Genomic DNA, 22,395 nt, shown 5'->3' with positions numbered 1-22,395 from the left:
AGGTAAAGCCATAAATCAATACATGGAAGACATACATTGGTTTGGCCTGAAAAGGTGGGCCATCTTGAAGGGTGGCAGGGTGGGTTTAAAGACTCTTTGACATGTAATCGGTTAAAGACATGAAGCTTTGTCTAAAGGCTTGGCATGTTTTAAGATAAGATAAGGAGGTCTGTTAATCAGAGACAGGCCACCTGACATGCATTTGTTGTGTAAATTGAGAACCTGCAGGTCTGTCTTGCACAGCCTTAGGCCTGCCAAGGAGTTACAAAGGGTATCTCCAAGAAGAGAGAGGTGCATGATGAGGCACGTCTGACCTCCCTCCTCCGGGCAGGCAATTCAGTTTTAGGATATCCCCTTGGCCACGAGGGGGCCCATTCAGTCAACTGGTAGGAGGAAGCCTTAAGATTTTATTTTATTCACACCATCTTGGTTGAAATGTCTCAGACTGTCACTTTTCTAAACTAGATTTTAATAGATTTTCTTGAGTGGATGTTTCCTTTCCTTATTTGCTATTTGCCCTATGACAATTTCTAGAGGCTTTAAATTGTTTTTTAGTTTTCATCATTTTACCAGTTTTGCTAGGGAGTGGGTCCATGGAGCCTCTCATGCTGTCATGCCAGTCACGCCAGAAGGCAATCTCCTCTGCCAACACATTTTATTTTATTTTATTATTATTATTATTATTTTTAGAGATAGGGTCTTGCTCTGTCACCCAGGCTGGAGTGCAGTGGCGCAATCACAGCTCTCTGTAACCTTGAACTCCTGGGCTCAAGTGCTCCTCCTGCCTCAGCCTCCCAAAGCGCTAGAATTACAGTATCAGCTACTGTGCTCAGCCTGCCAAAGTATTTTAGAGGTTGTATTTAGTTTCCTATTGCTGCTTAACAGATTACAAACTTTGTGCCTTAAAACAACACAAATTTATCATCTCACATGGCTGAAGTCCAGAAGTCTGAAAATGGGATTTATGGTGGTAAATCAAGGTCTTGGCAGATCCGTGTTCCTTCTGGAGGCTCTTGGGTAGAATTCATTCTGTACTTTTTGCAGCTTTTAAGGACTGCCAGCATGCCTTGGTTCATGGCCCCCTTCCAACATTGCCCTCACTCCAACCTCTGCTTCTACCGTCACGTCTTCTCTGACACTCCTGCCTCCCTCTTATCCTTACAAGGGCCGTTGTGCTTACACTGGGCCCATCCACATAATCTAGGATAATCTCCCCACCTCAACATCTTTAAGAAAATCCCTTTTGCCAAGTAAGGCAACACATTCACAGGTTCTGAGCATTAGGACGTGGACATCTTTGGCAGAGGACGACATTATCTACCTACCTCACAGCTATACATTAGACTGTCTTCCTGAGATTTCCAATTATTGTTTTTTCTCAGGATTGATGGAAGAAGTTGAGCCACAACAAGATCATTAGCACTCAAGGGTGTTATTTAGATGAACAAGAAGCTCATGAAAACATTTTTCTCTTTCACTAAAATAAAATACATAATTAAAAACAAATCGATTTTAAAATTACTTGCAATCCTATCATCTAAAACCCAATATATGAACTACTTTGTTTTACTCTATTTTTTTTTCTTTTTCTTTTCTTTCTTTTTTTTTTTTTTTTTTTTTGAGACAGAATCTCACTCTGTCGCCCAGGCTAGAGTGCTGTGGTGTCACTTAGCTCACAGCAACCTCAAACTCCTGGGCTCAAGCAATCCTCCTGCCTCAGCCTACTGAGTAGCTGGGACTACAGGCATGTGCCACCATGCCCGGCTAATTTTTTTCTGTATATATTTGTAGCTGTCCAGATCATTTCTTTCTATTTTTAGTAGAGACGGGGGTCTCACTCTTGCTCAGGCTGGTCTTGAACTCCTGACCTCGAGCGATCCACCCGCCTCGGCCTCCCAGAGTGCTAGGATTACAGGCGTGAGCCACCGCTCCCGGCCCTATTTTTTTTCCTTTTTTTTTTTTTTTTTTTGAGACAGAGTCTCACTCTGTTGTCGCCCAGGCTAGAGTGCTGTGGTGTCACTTAGCTCACAGCAACCTCAAACTCCTGGGCTCAAGCAATCCTCCTGCCTCAGCCTACTGAGTAGCTGGGACTACAGGCGAGGACCACCATGCCCAGCTATTTTTTCTATTTTTAGCAGAGACAGGGTCTTGCTCTTGCTCAGGCTGGTCTCGAACTTCTGACCTCAAGTGATCCTCCCACTTCAGCCTCCCAGAGTGCTAGGATTACAGGCATGAGCCACTGCGCCCAGCCTTTGTTATACTCTATTGAATTTGAATCATAGCAAATCATGTCAGGCCATTTGTGTTCAAGATTCTCTCATGGCCTCTGGTAATGTTCTCTCTATTTATCATGAGTGACTTAGGAAGATATAGGAAAGAAATGGATGCATATAAATGGAATCAGATCTTTTTTATCTTTAACCAAAAATGTTTTTTTCTTATTATTGTTAGGTCTGGATCCAAGAGGGAGACATATGTGTAAGGTTTCTTTGAAGTAGCCGGCGCCAGAGAAAGAAAGACGAGCAGAGTAGAAAGGGATAAGTAAAGAGGATTTATTGGAGCGCTCCCCGGTGGGGGTAACGAGTCCCTGAGAGAGAGGGACCCAGGCGAGCCTCGGGGGACCCACGGAGTGGTACCAGAGAGGCCGCGCCACCCAGAAGTCTGAGTGGATTTATACAGGTTCTTAGGACTGGGGGATGGGAGTTTCTTCGGCCAGGAGATGTCAGGAGATGTCGGTGCAAGGAGTGAGGAATTTCTTTGTTTCAGCTTTAGGGTGGGTATTCAGGAATAGGAGGGGCTTCTTCTTTTTTCATTAGGGAAGGGAGGATACCTGCCACCAGCCTTACAATATGAAGCCTCATGTGTAGCAAAGAGCTGTTTATTTTGAACATTTGGATGCAGATGTGCCTGGGGTTAGCTACTCTTCCAGCGAAACAGGTCCCAAGGCAGGATCGTCGCAAGGGATTTGGAAATAATAGGAAATAAAGAAAGAAATAATATAGATGGGGAAATGATTGAGATGGAGACAAAGTGCAGTTTAAATGATGGAGGTGTTAGGGGTCTCCAGCATTCCCGTGAACTGTAAGACCATGAATGAAGTCTCGCATCAGTATTTATTGTTACAGCAAATAGCTGTCTTTTGTTAGAGAATTACAATTACGTGTACAGTTTATATTTTGAGGTTTCCAGGGGAACCTTACCTAATTCCGTCTACAAGAATAGACGGTTACACAATTTTTCTAAGATAAGCATGTTAAGTTCTAAGTTAGAAACAGACCTAGCTGAGCATACAAATTAAAGATAAAATGTATAAAATGAGAACACTGAGTCTGTGTACTGTTCTAATCTCCTTCTTCTAAACACAGAGACATGTAGTCAGGAATGAAGCAGGACTAGCCTTGAAGTCTAGGATAGTTCCAGCTGCACGTTATCTGCTGGGCAGGCATTTTAATCAGCTTCTCCGCCAAGGACCCAAACTGAGCTTCTGCCTTACAAAAAAGCTCAAGGCGATGGCCGGCAGCAAAGAAGAAACGTTGCTTTGCAAACGTCCTCTGACAATGCCTCCCTTTGTTGGAAGCAGCTTCTATTCTGTGAACTAACATGTCCACAGATTCCTTCAAGGCAAAGCCTTGCAAAACTCCTGAAATCTACCACATCTCCCAGCCTATTTCCCAACACAGATGGGTGGAGGCCAAAGAAAAAAGAGTCCGCCATGAGGTAGGGGAAAGCCTTGGGTTTTATAGACGGTTTTTCCAGGGGCAGTGAGCAACAGCCGCAGAGATGGGGAGGGGGGTAGCTTCGCCCTTATCAGGGGATATCCTGCAACTATCTGTGGTCAGAGTTACATTTACAACTTCCAGACTCTCCAGACTCCTGTAGCTTTTGTTTCACAGGCTTTATGGTCACCAAGTTTTCCATTAACCGCACTACATCCTAAACATACTTTTTGGGTTCCCACCTGGAACAAACCTAAAAATTTTCTTTATTCCAACAACCAGCATTGTCTTTATCACATACATTAAGATAATATATCTAAAGAAGGGAGATTTTTTAGACAATGATTACAGAATTCCCAGATGTTAAAGTCTGGGCACGGGGGTTCACACCTACAATCCTAGCATTCTGGGAGGCTGAGGTGGAAGGATCCCTTGAGCTCAGGAGTTTGAGACCAGCCTGAGCAAGAGTGAGACACCGTCCCTACTAAAAAAAAAAAAAAAAAAAGAGAAAAACCAAATGTTAAAAATGAAAATATCAGATATAGTTTATCCTCATTATTCTTGGGTTATACATAACTTTATGAATTAGTCTACTTGCTAAAATTTATTTTTAACCCCCAAATCAGTACTTGCAAGTAGTGTAATATTAATATTTCACATAAAAATATACTTGCACTGCTTTCGTGGTCATTTGTGGACATGTGCACAGTGGTGAAAAATTTGAGTCACCTGACTTGCATATTCCCAGATGAGCTCAAATAAGTGACCCTTTGTCGTATTGTTTTTAATTCTCCTAATATAAACAGACATCCTTCTCACTGTTTAGAGTCACATTTATCATGTTTTTATGCTTTTTGTTGGTGATTTCACTGTTTAAAATGGCCCCCACATGTAGCACTAAAGTGTTTGCTGGTATTTGTAAGCACAAGAAGGCTGCGTCATGTGTGAAAGAACATGTGTTAGATAAGCTTTATTCAGGCGTAAGTGATAGTGCTGTCGGCCATCAGTCCAGTGTTAATGAATCGAAATATATTATATAATAAATAAGGTGTCTTTAAAGAGAAACACCCATAAAACAAGGTTATGTATTGATTTGATCAGTTGATGAAAATGTGACCAGAGACTTGAGGAACCTAACCTTGTATTTCCTCTTGCAGCAATGGTTCGATATTTGCTAATCCAGTGTTGCCAGAAACATTGCAGAACATAATTACTATGTATAACAAGAATCAACTATATAGTTTTCAGTTAAAGCCCGGTGTTTATTACTTATGATCCTTATTTCTACTTTCTTTTGTGTTTTGAAATAATTAGGTTTTATTCTAAGTTTTAGTCTCCTTTATAGTAGTAAGCATGATATTTTAGAACTACAGTTTGTGAAATACAGCCTGTACTAAGTATATCTCAAAGCAAGGCTTTTATTTTCCTTGATGGTTAACATATAAACATGCCTACTAAATGTCCTCATTGCTAACAATCAAGTAGTTTATTATGCTTAGCTTTACATAAATGGGTCATTTGGGTGAAAGTCCCTAGGTCTACACATCTTGCCCCTGTGTCATCAGGAGTGAGAGCCCATTTAAAGTCAGTCAGGAAACTGCAACTTCTTTTTCAGATGGGCTGCATTAAAATGACAGATCCTTCTGCTCAACTCAAGAATTCTGAGTTATATATGAAGATACTCAACATAAAAAGTTCAGAGTGCTATGTACAAAGGGGTCTTTGGAGACTGATGGAAATATTCTCTATCTTAGATGGTGATTACATGGCTATATATATTTGCCAAAACTTATAAAACTATAAGTCTCAAATCTGACTTTAAAACATAAAGACTCCCATGGCATTTTGGAAGAAAATAATGTCAACAGAGGCTAAGCAATGTGTGGGGAAGAGTTTCCTTCTTTATTCCCGTGCTCATTCTTAGGCAAAAGGCTGAGATAGTATTCTTCACTATTGAAAACTTACCTTGAATCTAGTAACTTGGCTTATTTTTCCCATTTTATCTGTATTGTCATTCTTTATTTTGGATTTAAAAAAATTTTTAATTGAGGTAAAATATACATATGTAATTTACCATCTTTACCTGTTTTTCTTTTTTTTTTTTGAGACAGATTCTCGCTCTGTTGCCTGGGCTAGAGTGCCATGGCATCAAGCTCACAGCAACCTCAAACTCCTGGGCTTAAGCAATCCTCCTGTCTCAGCCTCCTGAGTAGCTGGGACTACAGGCATGTACCACCATGTCTGGCTAATTTTTTTTGCTATATATATAATTTTAGCTGTCCAGCTAATTTCTTTCTATTTTTAGTAGAGACGGGATCTTGCTCTTGCTCAGGCTGGTCTCGAACTCCTGAGCTCGAGTGATCCTCCCGCCTTGGCCTCCCAGAGTGCTAGGATTACAGGCATGAGCCACCATGCCTCGGCCCATCTTTACCATTTTTAAATGTACAGATCAGTGGTAATAAATACATTTATGTTCTTTTTCTCCTTCCTCTCTCAACCCTCTCCTTCCCCAGCCTCTATTAACCAACGATCTAGTCTCTATTTTCCTGAGATCCACTTTTTTTAGCTCCTGCATATGAGTGAGAACATGCAATATTTGTCTTTCTGTGCTTGGCTTATTTCATTTAACATAATGCCCTCCAGTTCCATCCACATTGCTGCAAATGACGAGATTTCACTGTTTTTTAATGGCTAAATAGTATTCCATTTTATACATACCACATTTTCTTTACCCATTCTTCTGTTGATGGGCACTTACATAGAGTCCATATTTTGGCTATTGTGAAGAGTACTGCAATAAAATTGGGAGGCAGATATCTTCTTGATATATTGATTTCCTTTCCTTTGCATATCTACCCAGAAATGGAATTTCTGGGACATATGGAAGTTCTATTTTTAGTTTTTTGAGGAACTTCCATACTGTTCTCCATAGTGGCTGGATTTATTTACATTCCCACTAACAGCATATGAGAGTTCCCCTTTTTCCACATCCTCGCCAGCATCTGTTATTGCCTGGTTTTTTTATTTTTAATTTTTTACTTGAGACAGGGTCTCATGCTATCACCCAGGCTACAGTACAGTGATGTCATCACAGTTCACTGTAACCTCGAACTCCTGGGCTTAAGTGATCCTCCTGGCTCAGCCTCCCAAGTAGCCAGGACAACAGGTGCACCCCACCACACCCGGTTAAATTTCTAATTTTTTCGTAGAGATGAAGTCTTGCTGTGTTGCCCAGGCTGGTCTTGAAATCCTGGCCTCAAGCAGTCATCCTGTCTTGGCTTCCCAAAGTGCTACGATTACAGGCATGAGCCATCACACCTGGCTTATGTCTTTTTGATACAAGCCATTTTAACTGGGGTAAGACACTATTGCATTGTGGTTTTGATTTGCATTTCTCTGATGATTAGTGATGTTGAACATTTTATCACATACATACTGTTGGCCATTTATATGTCTTCTTTTAAGAAATGTTATTCAGACATTCAGACCTTTTGCCCATTTAAAAATAGGATTTTTTTTTTTTTGCTATTGATTTATTTGAGCTTCTTATATATTCTGGTTGTTAATCTCTTGTGAGATGTATAGTTGTATAGTTTGCAAATATTTCTCCCATTCTGTGGGTCATTTGTTGATTGCTTCCTTTGCTGAACAGAAGCTTTTTAGTTTGATGTGATCCAAATTGTCCACTCTTGCTTCGGTAGCCTGTGCTTTTGAGATCTTACACTAGAAATCTTTGCCCAGATAAATGTCCTGGAGCATTTCCCCAGTGTTTTCTTCTAGTAGTTTCATAGTTTCAGGTCTTAGATTCAAGTCTTTAATCCATTTTGATTTGTTTTTTGTGTATTGAGAGAAATAGGGGTCTAATTATCCAGTTTTCCCAGCACCGTTTATTGAAGAGACTGCCCTTTCATCATTAGAAGTTCTTAGTGCCTTTGTCAAAGATGAGTGGGATATAAATGTGTGGATTTACATCTGGGTTCTCTATGCTCTTCCATTGGGCCATGTGTCTGTTTTTATTCCAATACCATGCTGTTTTGGTTACTATAGCTTTGTAATAAATTTTGAAGTCAGGTAGTGTGATGCCTCTTAGCTTTGTTCTTTTTGCTCAGGATGGCAATGGCTATTTAGGGTTTTTATGGTTCCATATAAATTTTGCTTTTTTTATCATATTTCTGTGAAGAATGTCATTGGTGTTAATATTTTGATAGGGATTGCATTGAATCTGTCAATTGCTTTGTGTATTATTGTCATTTTAACAATATTAATTCTTTTAATCCATGAGCATAGAATATCTTTTCATTTTTTGGTTCCTCTTTTTTTTTTTTCCATCACAGTTTTATAGTTTTCCTTGTGTAGATCTTTCACTTCTTTAGTTAGTTTGATTCCTAGGTATGTTATATTTTTTGTAGCTATTATAAATGGGACTGCTTTCTTAATTTCTTTTCAGATTGTCTGCTATTGGCATATATAGATGCTACTGATTTTTATATGTTGATTTTGTATCCTGCAACTTTACTAAATTCTTTTATTAGTTCTAACAGTTTTTGGTGGAGTCTTTAGGTTTTTCTAGGTATTGGATCATGTCATCTGCAAACAAGGCTAATTTGACTTCTTCCTTTTCAATTCGGATGCCCTTTATTTCTTTCTCTTACCTAATTGCTCTGGCTAGTTTGAATTTTTAATTGCCTTACACAAAAATTTAAACATTTTTGTCAAAAGTAAAGGTTTATTTGTATCCATGTACTCAAGAATGTTTTCTTTTCTTTTTTTTTTTTAAAGTCAGTCAAATTTAGCAGTGGGGGGTTGAATACCAACTTTAGTGACACTAATGTTAATCAGTTCTGATAACCCACTACCATCAGACTAGCCCTCAAGAATGTTTTCAACTGAACTCCAATGTGGTGTAAATTTTAATTCACAAAACTGATTCACTTAAACGCTTCTGACTGTGAGTAAAATGCGATGACTGAGGTGAGGAGAGGAGGAATGCTTCTCCTACATAATGGTCTCACTTTGGAAATTTCCAGAAATTTATGTTGCATAAACATAAAAAAGTGAGTCCACAAAACCTGTGCATTATGTGGCTCCTTCCTCCCACAACATATGCAGATAAGTGAGTGAATGAAAAGATTTCCTGTCACTTAATACACTTCAGGAGGGAAGAATCTAAAACATAGAAGAATGAGCCTGCTCATGTTTCTGACACTGGATGCCTCTTAAACAGAGATGGACAGATACCTGGGGCAGGTGTGGCCTTGTGACTCGGGTTTCCCTGGATTAGATGGTAATGCTTCCTAAAGCTCCCTGCAACTCAGCCAAGGGGAGGCCACCATTTCCCCCAGGGCTCCTTTAAGGTTTAGGCAAGCCATGTAGCTGCTCAGCTGTCTTTCTGGTAAGCCTGGAAGAAGCCAGCCTCTGACACAGTGGCATCTATGCTGTCAGGTTTGTACAGATATATCTGGGTGACCGGTTAAGTTCTCATTGTTTACTGCTGGAAACAATTGATGTCTCAGGCCTTCTGAAGAACACTATATAGGGGAAAGAATCCTGCTTTCATCACTTACTGGCTGTGCAAACTTGAGGGGGTTATTCCCTACAGTAACAACACAGTAACTCTCAACAGGTTCTGGATAGAATTAAGCGAGAGAACACATAGGATTGTACATGGAAGTACAATTGCAGCGATGGGCACGGCAGTCACTCACATGACTTCTTTCTTTCTGACAGACATAAAATTCCTATTTCTTTTCCTGCTTTGTTTTCTAGGAAGCATGGTACTAGGTTTTTGTTTGTTTCATTTATGAAGTAACTTCCTGTACTCTGGGTTTCTTAGTATTGTTATCTTACTTTTCAATTTCCAATTCTCCCCTTGATTTGGGTCTGACTCAAAGTTCTCTTTTATTTTCAGATCTGGATGGACATCAGGTCTGAGGATTTTAAGTTTCTGGTCCTCAGTCCTTCTGGTTTGACTGCTTCAGGGAGTGAATGGGCTTAAGAGCAAGGCAGGCTGGGACTTCAATGGTGGGGAGGGTTCAAGGCCAGCTTCAAGGTTAGGACTGCTGAGGGAGGAGGAACGGGCAGGGGCTGGATCTTTCAGAACCACCCTACTGATAGAGAAGGAAATGCAGTGTTTAAGACCATAATACTCGGAGTTGGCTGGGGAGGAGAGTTGGCTGAGACTCAATCTCAGCTGGTGTCAGAGTCCAGGGGGTTTAGAGTGGTGAGTGGGGGGTTCTGGTACTCAGAGTGAGTGCATGGCTGCATTCTGGACCATCACCTGGGCATCCAGGAGAGGGAGTCCAGGCCTTAGGAAAGGAGAAACTTCTGAGACATATATGGGGTGCAGAGATTAAGGTTTTGTGGGACCTGAAGCTTGTAAAATCTGGGAGGCCTACTTTAAGAAAACAAATACAAAAATATCTTACTTTTCAAATCCTATAAAGCATAGACTCTGAACAGTTTGCTAAGGCTCTTCTCAGGGCCTAGGGAGGTCCCATGTAAGTGAGGGGCCTGAAGCTTAAAAGTCATTAACTTCATGGTTCAGCTACCTCTGTCCCACAGTAGGGTTAGGGCTAGGACTCCAGACATAGTCAAGTCAGGAAACTGAGGCAGGAGCCCACTCCAGAATAGGCTGGGCCCCTAACACAGGGTTAAGAAAAAGGAGGCAACTTGATGTTTGTGGTTATTCAGGAAACCAGCTCAATGCCAGGCCTCCCACATAGATGAGATTGCACTGGTGGTTGTATGATGATATGCCCAGATTAATACCAAGATTAGGAAGAGCTCAGTGCCCTCTGTGTGGCCAAATCAGGCAGAAGATGAGGTCTGGTAGGGACTTGCACGTACTAGTATATTTTTCTTTATTCAGTCATTGAATAGTTACTTTCTGTGTCTTGATGAAAAAAGACTAAGGCCCTGTTCCGCCTCTCAGGGAGCTCACTGTCTACAACCAACAACTGACACCTACACATGATGTAGCCAGATTCCCCAAAGGAAGTTACCTGCAGAAGCCAAGAGCCCCTGGGCAGAGAAGCGAGGAGAACGCTGTGACATGATTAGGCCCTAGGGCAGTGGTAGGCGAACTTGCTCAAAGACAGGAGCACGCGTTGCAAAACATGCAGCTTCTAAAAGAAGTAGGAGGACCAACTGTCCCAGTTTGCCCTGCACTGTCCTGGTGTTAACAATGAAAGTCCCGTGTTCCAAAAAATTCCTCAGTCATTGGAAATCCAGAATTGTGGGTCACCCTAGGAGGGAGGGAGACTGACTAGTTTCTCTGGAGGAAGAAGTGCACTGAGGTCTCTGGGCTCAGTCCTGAGGCACCATTTATTTTCCCTTTGGGGTGTGACAGAGAATGGTGACCTCACATGCTTTCTGATCTAGCCCCGAGGAACTGCATCCAAGTCTCTTGAGAGTGAGGGAGGCTGGTACAAGGTTGTGCAATCCTCGTCCTGCTCTAAGAGGAGAATGTGTGAGAAGTGACAGTGGTGGGGCCAGTGCCTGGGAGAGCAGCCGTGCCCACAATCTGAGGAGAAGCAGCAGCCGGGACAGGTGAAGGTAAAGGCCACCAGAGATGGGGCACACAGCAGTAGTGGCCTTTGAATCCAGAACAATGGATTTACGCACTAACAAAAGGGCCTTGGAAGCCTCTGAGCCCCGTGCCTGTTGCCCGTGTACTCCTCTCCTTCTGGCAGAGCAGGGTGAAAGGTGCTGGCAGAGAACAAAGAATGTGGAAGAAACACAGTGTCCCTTTGTTACGCCAGGCCTCTCTTAGGCAACGGTCCAGTGGGTTAGGGAAATCAGCTCTGGATTTTAAATCTCAGATCTTCATGTTTAGTTTACCCAACACCCAGCACCTGAAGTTATGTGCAAAATTTTGTGTGTATAAGCACCTTTTGGGAAAATAGCATTCATCAGGATCTCTAAAGAGTTGTTTAAGATCTGAAAACAGTTTAAGAAACACAAGACTAAGTGGTTTCTAAGGTCTCTGTTTTCACATTCTATGATTTTAATAAAACTCAAGATAATTGGTTTGAATTTACAAAAAGGATAACAAAGGCAGTGTCAGGTTCAAGAAGCCCAAGAAATATCACTCTGAGAAATATGCTAAATATTTTTTTTTACTAATCCTACAAATTTTATAATAATGAAAAAAGGAGACACAAAATAGCACGTATAGTATAAATTTGTTCATACAAAGTTAAAAACCAGTGTCTGTCACTTATTTTCCAATGGTTCAGGAAATAAAATATACATGCATATCTATCTATTGAGATATAAAGAAAATGTGGTCAAATGTTAACAATTGAAAATCTAGGTGAAGAATTTGCAAAGGTTCACTGAACTATTTTGCTACTTTTTCTGTAGGTTTGAGATTTTTCAAAATAAAAAAATAGGAAAGGGTTCAAAAATCTGACAAAGCTAACATATTATTTAGGAGTACAAACAGAGGTGGTAAAAAGATAAAGAATGCAATTACTAAAATTCAGAATAGTGGCAACTTGGGAAGAAGGATGAACTTTTCTGGAGAGAGCCTTGTGGGAAGTTTCTGATGCTGGCAGTTTCTTCACTTGGGTGTAAATGGACAAATTTTCCTTTAGCATTATTTATTAAACTATATGTAGAAATTCTATGCAGTTTTTCAGGATGAATATTTTGCAAAAGAAAAAAGGTAAAAACAATGTAATATGGTATATAAAAATACTTTCAAAGAAAAATTGCTGTATGATACTGTCAAAGAAAAATTGCTATATACTTGTTAAACATTATTATAAAAATAAACTAAACTACTTTTGCTTTGTAACAGACAGATGTAAGTAAGGGGACTTTGGCCATGTGAGTTGTTTACTTGAGAACACTCTACCAAAAGGTACTTCCTGAGGACCAATTTTTAAGGCTAGCAATATAATAATGTCATCTTACTTTTACGTGAGATAGTTCTTATATAACCATCAATTCTGAATCATGTTTAGCTTGATATTAGGTGATACATTCTTCTAAATAATTCCAATGAACTGCAGTATGACACCCCAATATTCATTTTGGCAGATATTCTAGCATATGCAACTTAAAAATTTGTTATAAGAAAACTCTGGCTGAAAGTTTTATAATTATTCAAATATCATACACAATTTATATTGTTTATGTATAAATTTTGCCTTCTTTTATAGCTTTTTCTGACTTGATCATTAGCACTTCACAGTATTTTTTGTGAAACACTCAAAGTCAAAAGTTGGTCAGAATTTCACATTCTGAAACTGACTTTTAATATAGTGATATTAATTCACTTGATTGTTATGTTCTGTATCTTCTAAGTCATATCAAAATCTAAAACACCATCACTTTCTTCATTCCTTCTGCAGCTTCTTCTATGGTTGGAACTTTATTTCCTATATTTTCTGTTTTTTCTGGTTCTTTATTAAATGGAATAACAATGTCTTCTTTCCACATTTTGCACAAACTTCAAGTTCATAGGCACATGGTTTACACATTATGTGATAAGAATCTTTCACTCTTCTTTGTAAACATTTAACACATTTTTTAGGTTTTGAGAATGCTTTGTATTTGCTGTATTTTACACGCCATTTAAGAACTTCTTTACAGTGCTGACATACTCCATCATGAAGTTTTACATTAATTTTCTGGGTCTGAATACTCTTATCAAACTTGTGATTTTTGAAGCTAAATGTATTCTGGTGCTTCTGAGGCCTGGATTGAGCCACACTGTCTTTCTGGGAACTCATAGCCGAAACCACAGCCACCCCATGCCAAGTGCAGGGAAAAAAATTATGCTAAATATTAACATCAGGTAAAACAATTTTCTCTGTTGCGAATGGGTGACCAATAGTTGCTTTTATGTCTCAACTTGGCTACGCTAGTTAGGCACATTGTGTGCATGCCCCGCTGTTTGGTCAAACACTGGTCTAGGTGTTGCTGTGAAGGTATTTTTTTACATGTGCTTAACATTTAAATCAGTAGGACCTTGAGTAAAGCAGATTACCCTCCATAAATATGGGTGAGCCTCGTCCAATAGGTTTCAAGCCTTAAGAGCGAAGACTAAGGTTTCTCAAAGAAGGAATTCTCCTCAAAACTGCAACACAGACACCCTGCCTGAGTTTCCAGCCTACTACCCTTCCCTGCAAATTTCCAGGCCTTCTGATCCCCCACAAAGATGTGAACCAATTCCTTAAAATAAATCTCTTTCTCTCTGTCTCTATCCTATTGGTTCTACTTCTTTGGAGAACCCTGACCAGTACAGGACTCATTAGTCATTTATTTCAAATTACAATAATGGGAATTAACACACACACACACACACACACACACACACACACACACACACCCTTACCTGACCAAAATGGTCAGCACTGGCAAAGGCAGTCCTGAGGCCATTTGGAACAAATGAGTACTGCTGGACAGGGACAGGATACAAACAGAAAAAACATACTCTTCCAGGTATATATTCCAATCTTCAAGTTATATGGCCAAAAAAAACCAATTTGGTCAAATTGGCTGAAAGCAAATTGGTTAACAGGACAATTTGATCAAAAGAATGATTTGATTCAAAATGAATATCCTTTACTTTTTAATTGATATACTACTTTGCACTGTTAAACATTTCACAAAAACATTTATCCATATTGCTTTGATACTTTTACAAAAAGAAGATAACGAATATTTTCAGGCACTGCCTTTACACTAGTGCTGGGGGCAGGGGAGAGGTGGGTGGAGCAGGCATTACCACCTCTCCACTCCCTGCAGATCAGGATCCTCCCCTGGGAAGGCCAGTGGGCCAGAGGCTGGTGAACCTGAGCCACAAGAATCTTGAAATTTCCACAGGCTCCCTTCTTGCCAAGTGCCAGGAAGAGCCCATTCCCTGTGGGCAGCAACAAAAGGTAAAGGGCCTCTGTGAGGCTTTCAGATTTCCAAAACAGCACCTGCTGGGGTGGAGTGTGATGGCAAAACAGCCACCCTAACCTTTCTCCTTTCTTTCTCACCAGACGGTTGGGGAAGACCTTGCTCCTTGTGAAGGTCTTGCTGGTTGTGTCCTATTTCATTTAGCAAATATTGATTTGTACTATATTTGCAAACTTTGCCAGGTTTTATGGAGAGAGGTCTTTGGGAGCTCTCGGTGTATTAATAAATACTCTTGGCTGAATTTTGAATTTTTCAGGTCATTTTCTTTTTATTTCATTTTTGAAAAATACTGCTTTATTTCATCTAACTCTAACATAGTGGATGTGCATTTTTGCAACACTGAATAAAACTGCACCCCAAATGTCAACAAAAAACAACAACAAAAAACCAAACCACATATGGCAGCGACCTCTATAAATGTTTTAAGCTTTGAAAGATTCTGCATGAATGCACAGACACAGCTTAGTTTGCCACAGTTACTCAGAGGTTAAATAAAAATTCCTTTAGCCCTCAAGTCACATTCACAGATAAGAAGTTAATAAATGTGCATTATGTTGCTCTTAAACTTTTGGAGATTTTTATATAAACTAGCCTATCCATTTTCTCCTCATAACTAGCATATGGGGTAGCTATTTTTCTTAATAGAGATCCCTAAAATGTAGCCAGGGTTAAAAGAAACGCAGATGCTCAGAAAGCTAGGAGACGTGAGGGACATAGCTAGAATTACGGGCCAAGTCAAACCTAAGCGCAAGGGACATCTGCAGACCTAGGTGGGCCGAGCGGAACCGCGAACCGGCGCCCAGAGAACCCCCGCTACGCGCGCTCGGCTCCACCCGCCCCGCGCGGCAGTCTGGCGCGCAGGGGTGACGTCACGGCGCCGAGGCGGGGCCTGCGGCAGGGCCGGGCCACTCCGAGATCTCGCGCAGGGGCCGGGCCGGGGCGGGGCGGCGGCCCGGCGGGGCTCGCTGGGCCCTTAAGGTGCCCTGGGCCGCTGAGGTGACCGCCTTCACAGCGCGCCGGCTCGGTAGGCGGCTGCGGCCCGTAGGCGTGCAGGGCCGGGATGTCGGGGCTGCCTACCGACCTGCAGCAGGGGCGCCCGGAGCAGAGCGCACGGGACCCGAGGCGCGCTGGCTTCGTGCTGGGGGTGGACGTGGGCAGCTCTGTGATCCGCTGCCACGTCTATGACCTGAAAGCGCAGATCCGTGGCTCCTGCACGCAGAAGGTGACTGGGGAGCGGGGTTGGGACGCGGGTCTGGGTCTCGCAGGGCACCCGAGGTCCGCGGCGGGAGGCGAGCAGGCGGGTCCGTGCCCCGCGGCTTGAGCGCGGCCACCTGCGCCACGGCGAGCCCTAGGTTCTGAGTGGCGCGCGAGGACCGGTCAGACGCCCCGCATTCCTCCCCTGGCTCGGGCTGAACCCCGCGCGCCCTTCCTGCCCAGGCTGAGGGCACGAGAGGCCCGGTGCGTGGCCCGGGCCGCCCGCTTGCTTGCTTCCCCTGGGGATCCACCTCTGACATTACCTGGGTGGGACTGAGGTGACTCCCAGGGCAGGACTGAGCAGGCTGGGCGTATCCAGCTAGAACGTGGTTTGTGACTTGCTTAGTTTTTCCTGCACTTCCTTAATAGACCGCCAGTCCCTTTATTTACATTTTAATTTTTCACGTTCTGATAGAATTTAAATTTAGTGTCTGTTCTTCAGTTGTCATCATTATTAACTACTTCTCAAAGTGCTGTTTCCCAACATGAGCACCTGATTTTTATGGATATTGGAGGTATTGGGCAAGTTTTGAATGCTGTGTTCTTTTCTTCTTTTCATCTTTGAGAATTCATAAAAGTATCTTTTTTTTCCGGTTTGAGAAACCTACCAAGTCATTAGTTGATTTTTAGTGAAGCATTGAACTGTTGAAAATGTCGGTCAGCGACCAACGAATTGGTATTTTTCTGTTCTCACTTTAATGAAGCGTTGATATCTACACAATTGTCAACGCACAAAAATAATGTTTATTGGATATGGTGTTCTTATTTACTCCTGTTTCCAATACCAACATCTTTTTATGTTGGAAGTGCGAGGGAGGACAAGAGCCATCAGTTACCTAAACTATTCCCAGCAGCACTGATCCCCCCTTTTTCTCAGTGTCTCGCGCTTTGTTCAAACCCCTTAGAGGTGTTTCTCTTCACAGCAGCTGCAGAGGAGCAGGTCAAACTAAGGTACAAGTAAGCAATGACTGCTTTGAGCATTTGTTTTTTGGAAGCATCAGATCTCCATTCAGGTTTCAGGACCAAATCAGTGAGCTGGGACTGCAGCAGCTGCCTGGTCCCTTCTCTGGCTAGTTGTGTGGGAACACTGCCCACTGGGGTAGGGGTAGGGTCCTGTCCCTGCCCCAACCTGAAAGGAGCTGAAAGGCAGACACTGTCCTTCAGCAACTGGGTACTTCTTGTCTTTTTATGAGTCTTTATTCCAAAGACAATGATACTTTTTACTATCTTCTTTACAGTTCTAGACACAAAGTACTTTTGTTTTAAGCAGTGATTTTAAAAAAAGGAATTGGAATATTTGGAACCAAAAGGAGAAATAAATTATTAGAAAATGCAGAGTTTCACAGTTGCTATATAATTTGGGGCAAATCATTAGTGTTTTAGAAATGAAGTTAAGAATCTCAAAGGTGAAACATAATTGCCGTGAGTGGCAGGAGGCTAGGATGGTTTGCTTTGACTCTAAACTGTGAAGAAGGTGTCTGGAAAAAGATATGAGTAAGTAAAAATATAAAAAAATCTCTGCCCCTCAAGAAGGAAGCACAGTCTTAGATTTATTAATGCCTTTCAAATTGTGGTAGTTTATAGCAGTACTTCTTAAAGTGTGGTTCTGGGGCTGCTGGAATTGAGATAAAGAAAACTAAGTGTGTAGAAACTTGTGTGGCAATTTGGCAGAATAATTTTATGTGTATTGAATCTAATATTAAGACATTTGGGATTTTATTTTGTGTCACTTTTTTCTAGAAACTTACTTTAATTGTCTTAAAAGTTGTTGGTCCACAATGAATAGAAATTTAAAAAAATAAACAAAAAAATGAGCAGCAACTGGTCCTTTACTGAAGATAGCTTGAGTTCTTTGGGAATGAGGGTCTTTTGGCCTACATTGCTGCTTAGCACCTGGTTTATTACCCCACGGGTGCAGAATAAATATTGAATTGCAGTTAAAGTGTTAGGAATTCGTGAGGCTCTGTGACTTAGGCATAGAACTTGATTGTGTTTATTTTCTCAAGTGAAAATCACACCTCTGCTAATATTATGATAGAAAGAATGTATAGCAGAAACCTAAAACCTCTTAGTGTAGTATTTGATTGATACTGCCAAATAAATAGCTTAAAAAAAAGAAAAAGGAAAAAGATCATCCTTTAGAAACAAGAACAAAATAGGCTGTGAGAAGACTTTAATTTTATTTCTTGTGGCGTTCATTTTTTTATGTTTAACAGCAGAGATACATTTTAAACTTTTTTCTATAATGAATATATTTGTAAAAGTCTTTCTTATGGACTCTTAAATATTGGTATTAAATACTAGAAGAATATTCCTTGTTGGAAATCCCACATGTGAATATTTGATATTTTGCTTTTAAAAATGGAGAAAATTGATCATGTTCCCCAGTAGAACTGTTAGAACCGGTTTCCCTCGGTGCCCCAGGAACAGAGAGGCAGAGTCACCGAGGCTGCAAAAGGCAAAGGAGTTTATTGGCTAGCTCGAGCTAGGGTCCAAGTCCCAGAGCATCAGCGCAGTGGCCTCTCCATGAACTAGGACCCCGCCCTGGGGTAAAAATTAAGCTTTTATACTTTTTAGTAGGTTACACACGCTGGGCACACCATCCCCCCTCCCTCCCTCAGTTCATTTGTTCCTTCAAGACTGGCTGACTGTGTCAGCTCCTGATTGGTCGGTTCCAAGGTCGCATTAACTCCTGATTGGTCGGCTCCAAGTCTCAGAATCCTCCAGTGGTCATCGGCGTCATTTCGGGGAAGGGGAGGGCCCGCGCCGGGGAAACCGAAACTTAGGCCTATTCCAGGAAGCCTAGCCTGTCATGGAGTTACCTTTGGTCTTACAAAACATCATGCCATTATGAGAAACCATAAAAGATAACATCTTGGTTGGATAGGAATGTCACTAAAGCAAACAGTGGAATGTCCAATACTGTATACATTCTTGAAAAACAGATGATCTTGTTGTTGTCTTTTTAATCAACAAAAGAAATTTTCATCTTGACTTTGACTATATTCTTGATCTAATTTTGGTTTGGTCCTCCTGTAGAGGAACAGATTTCACTATTGTAACATGCTTACAGATGGCGTGAGCTGTCCAGGTTGGTTGAGTGGTGGGAAGTTACCCTGGTGGTCCAGGGTCAAGTCTTTTTATATATATATATATATATATATATATATATATTTTTTTTTTTTTGTAGAGATGAGGTCTCGATATTGCCCAGGTTGGTCTCAAACTCCTGGCCTCAAGCAATCCTCTCTCCTCTGCCTCCCAAAGTGCTGGGATTACAGGCTTGAGCCACTGTACCCAGCCCCACGGTCAAGTCTTAAAGCAGTGATGTCCACATTGAGTTTTTTGCAATGAGGAAGTATTTGTTGTGGTTGAGCCATTGTGGTCTGTAGTCGTAAAAGTCTTGCATAGAAAGGGCAGAAATATTAATTGGTGGAAGGGGAATAGATTTGTTAAATCTGTTTGTTTCTTATGAGCTCACTGGGGAATAACATTCTTTTTCCACATGCTCTTGGGTCACCCTTATGCTCTTCACATTGTCACTGTTTTCTCAGGGTTCCTTTTTTCTTTACTTTGGCCTTCTCTTATATGTTAGAGATTTTCCTTAAATGGTGATCTTGGTTGGTTATCTGTTCATTTTTTTTTAGTACCATGGCTTACCCTAGCACTTAGCTATATCTGGTGTTTGCAAGTGCAGAACTCTGGTTCAGCCCTGCCTGAGAGTAAACCTCTTATTTTCTGCCAGGTGAGGGAGGGGCAGTGATCTGGCTGGAAGAGGGAAATTGGAGATCCTTATAAAGACTTTGAACCATTCCTATGTGCAGCCCCATCTGGCATCCCAGCCTTCAAAGGTACCTCTAATTTCCAGAGTTCTACCCTAGAATCTCTGCTCTCTGCTTATGGACATTACTCTAATAGTTTGTTCCTACGTTCATTTATATATTCACCTTATATTTATGGAATACTCTAGATGCTGGGGAAAAAAATAAGAGACACATTCCCTGCTCTCTAGGAGCTCCCATTCTGAGGAGTAGGGGTAAAGGTGATCCGACTTCGGTCTTATAGGCATTTTAAGGAAGAATAATGGTTTTACTCTGAGTGAAATGGGGGCCAGGAGTTGAGCAGAGATGTGGTATAGTCTGAGCAGGGAGTTGAGATACCAGAATTTTCTCCTCTTTGCTAAGCCATATACCACCTGCCCACTCACTATTCATATTGAAAACATTTGTTAAAATCTAGTCTGATCCTGTTTGCTTTTCTCCTTGTCCTTGTGCATTTAAACCTTTTTAATCTTTTTCTTTTAATGGAGTCTTGAGGAATTGGAGATACACCCATGTGTTCAAGGCATCATTTTAAATTGAAGCCACAGATTTTTAAAACATTTATTTCTTTTTTAAAGTTAACATAAAGTAAAATTACCTTTTTCTTTTTTGGTGTATAGTTCCATGAGTTTTAGTGCATGTAAAGCAGTAACCTATAAAATTCCCTTATGCCACCTTTTTGTAGTCATACCTTCTCCCCACACCTAACCTCTGGTAACCACTGACCTGTTCTCCATGATAGAGTTTTGTCTTTTTGAGGATGTCATATAAGTGGAATCATATAGTAAGTAGCCTTTTGAGACAGGCTGTTTTTCAGCATAATGCCTTTGAGATTCATCATGTGTTTATTAAGTTCATTCCTTTTTATTTCTGAGTAGTAATCCATTATATGTATGCATCACGTTTATTCACCTGTTGAAGTATATTTAGGTTGTTTCCGGTTTCTGTGATTATGCATTCAAATACTCTACCACTGAGTGATACCCCCAGTTTCTGGTGATTATGAATAAACCCATTAAATGGGGTTTTCTTACAGCTGAGTTTTTTCCTTTTTTTTTTAACAATATCTTTCACAGAGCAAATGTTTTTAAATCTAGTTTATCAATTTTTTTGTTGTATATATTGTACTTTTGGTGTTCTAAGAACTTTTTGCCTATCTCCAGTTCACAGGGATTTCTCTCCTGTGTTTTCTTCTGTTTTATAGTTTTAACATTTTACATTTAGATTTTGATCAATTTTGAGTTAATTTTTGTATAAGTTGTGAGGTTTACATTGAAGTTGATTTTTTTTTCATATGAATGTCCAATTGTTCCAACACCATTTATTGAAAAAGCTATCTTTTCTCCATTGAATTGCCTTTGTACTTTTGTTGAAAATCAATTAGTTATGTTTGTGTGAGTCTATTTCTGGACTATTTATTCTGTTCCACTGATCTATTTGTCTCTTTTTATGCCAGTAGCACCCTATTTTGAATACTGTTGCTTTATACTAAGTCTTGAAATTTGGTAGTGTGATTTCTCTAACTTTATTCTTTCTCTCCCTCTAACTTTATTCTTTTTCAAGATTGTTTTGGCTATTTTACTTCTTTTGCCTTATCATATAAATTTTAGAATAATCTTGTCTATATCTACAAAAAGTCCTAATGGGATTTTAATATAGATTTCTGAGATGACAGTTCTTTTTATAGCAGTTTAAAAATGTTGAGCCGTTTCTTTTTGGCCTTCATGAGAAATCCACAGTCATTTGAATCATTGTTCTGTATATGTAGTATGTCTGACTTGCTTTCAAACTTTTTTCTTTGTTTTTAGCTTTCAGTATTTTAATTATGGTATATCTGGATATGTAATCCTTTGGATTTATTCTAGTAGGGGTTTTCTAAGCTTCTTGAATATATGGATTTTTAAATCTTTCACTGAACTTGGGAAGCTTTTAGCACTATTACTTCCCTCAAGTAATTATGTTCTGCACTGGACTTTATTTTCTTCTTTGGAGACTCTGATTACACAAATATTATACGTTTTGCTATTCTCCCATATGTCCCTGAGGCTTTGTTCATTTTTTTCCAATCTTTTTTTTTCTGTAGTTCAGGTCAGATAATTTCTGTTGATCTATCTTCAAGTTTATTGATTTTCTTCTATCTGTATTCTGCTATTGAGCCCATCCAGTAAGTTTTAAATTTTGATCACTGTATTTTTAAAGTCTAAAAGTTTTTTTTATGTCTTATATTTCTTTGCTGAGACTTTCTTTATTGTCTCTTTCTTTTTCTCCTTCCTTCCTTCCTTCCTTCCTTCCTTCCTTCCTTCCTTCCTTCCTTCCTTCCTTCCTTCCTTCCTTCCTTCCATCTTTTCTTTCTTTCTCCTTCTTTCCTCCCTCCCTCCCTCCCTTCCCTTCCTTGCTTTTCTTCCTTTCCTTTTTTTTTTTTCCTTTCTTTCTGTCTCACTGTGTCACCAGAGCTAGAGTGCAGTGGTGCAGTTGTAGCTCACGGTAACTTCAAACTTCTAGGCTCAAGCGATCCTCCTGCCTCAGCCTCCTGAGTTGCTAAGACTACAGGTGTGTTACACCATACTGGATAATTTTTAAATTTTTTTGTGGAGACAGGATCACACTGTGTTGCTCAAGCTGGTCTCTAATTCCTGGCCTCAAGTGATCCTCCCACCTTGGCCTCCCAGTCTTTTTTAAAATTGTATATA

General features: G+C 40.5%; 1 protein-coding gene, 1 long non-coding RNA gene and 1 pseudogene across 5 annotated transcripts in view; 1 reads left to right on the top strand and 2 right to left on the bottom strand.

Annotated features, from left to right (window-relative positions):
* Window positions 1–12,991: 12,991 nt before the first annotated feature.
* LOC123630122 lies at window positions 12,992–13,699 on the bottom strand (annotated as a pseudogene).
* A 624-nt stretch (window positions 13,700–14,323) lies between these two features.
* Window positions 14,324–16,173, bottom strand: LOC123630121. Its single transcript, XR_006732595.1, has 3 exons — window positions 16,148–16,173; window positions 15,712–15,985; window positions 14,324–14,589 (listed from the first exon to the last, which is right to left on the bottom strand). It is a non-coding gene; the product is annotated as an uncharacterized LOC123630121 (long non-coding RNA).
* GK5 (glycerol kinase 5) overlaps window positions 15,565–22,395 on the top strand; it is a 69,633-nt gene continuing 62,802 nt past the window's right edge. For all 4 annotated transcript variants that reach the window (XR_006732594.1, XM_045539376.1, XM_045539375.1 and 1 more), the window contains exon 1: window positions 15,565–15,852. Coding sequence is in view for 3 of the 4 variants with exons in the window: in XM_045539376.1 (XP_045395332.1) it covers window positions 15,691–15,852 (162 nt within the window). In the remaining variant the exon portion in view is untranslated. The remainder of the gene's footprint in view (window positions 15,853–22,395) is intronic.

Source organism: Lemur catta, chromosome 1, assembly GCF_020740605.2.
Source record: "Lemur catta isolate mLemCat1 chromosome 1, mLemCat1.pri, whole genome shotgun sequence".
Lineage (NCBI taxonomy): Eukaryota > Metazoa > Chordata > Mammalia > Primates > Lemuridae > Lemur > Lemur catta.
Note: the sequence above shows the minus strand (reverse complement) of the source record. Positions and strands in the feature narration are given on the sequence as shown.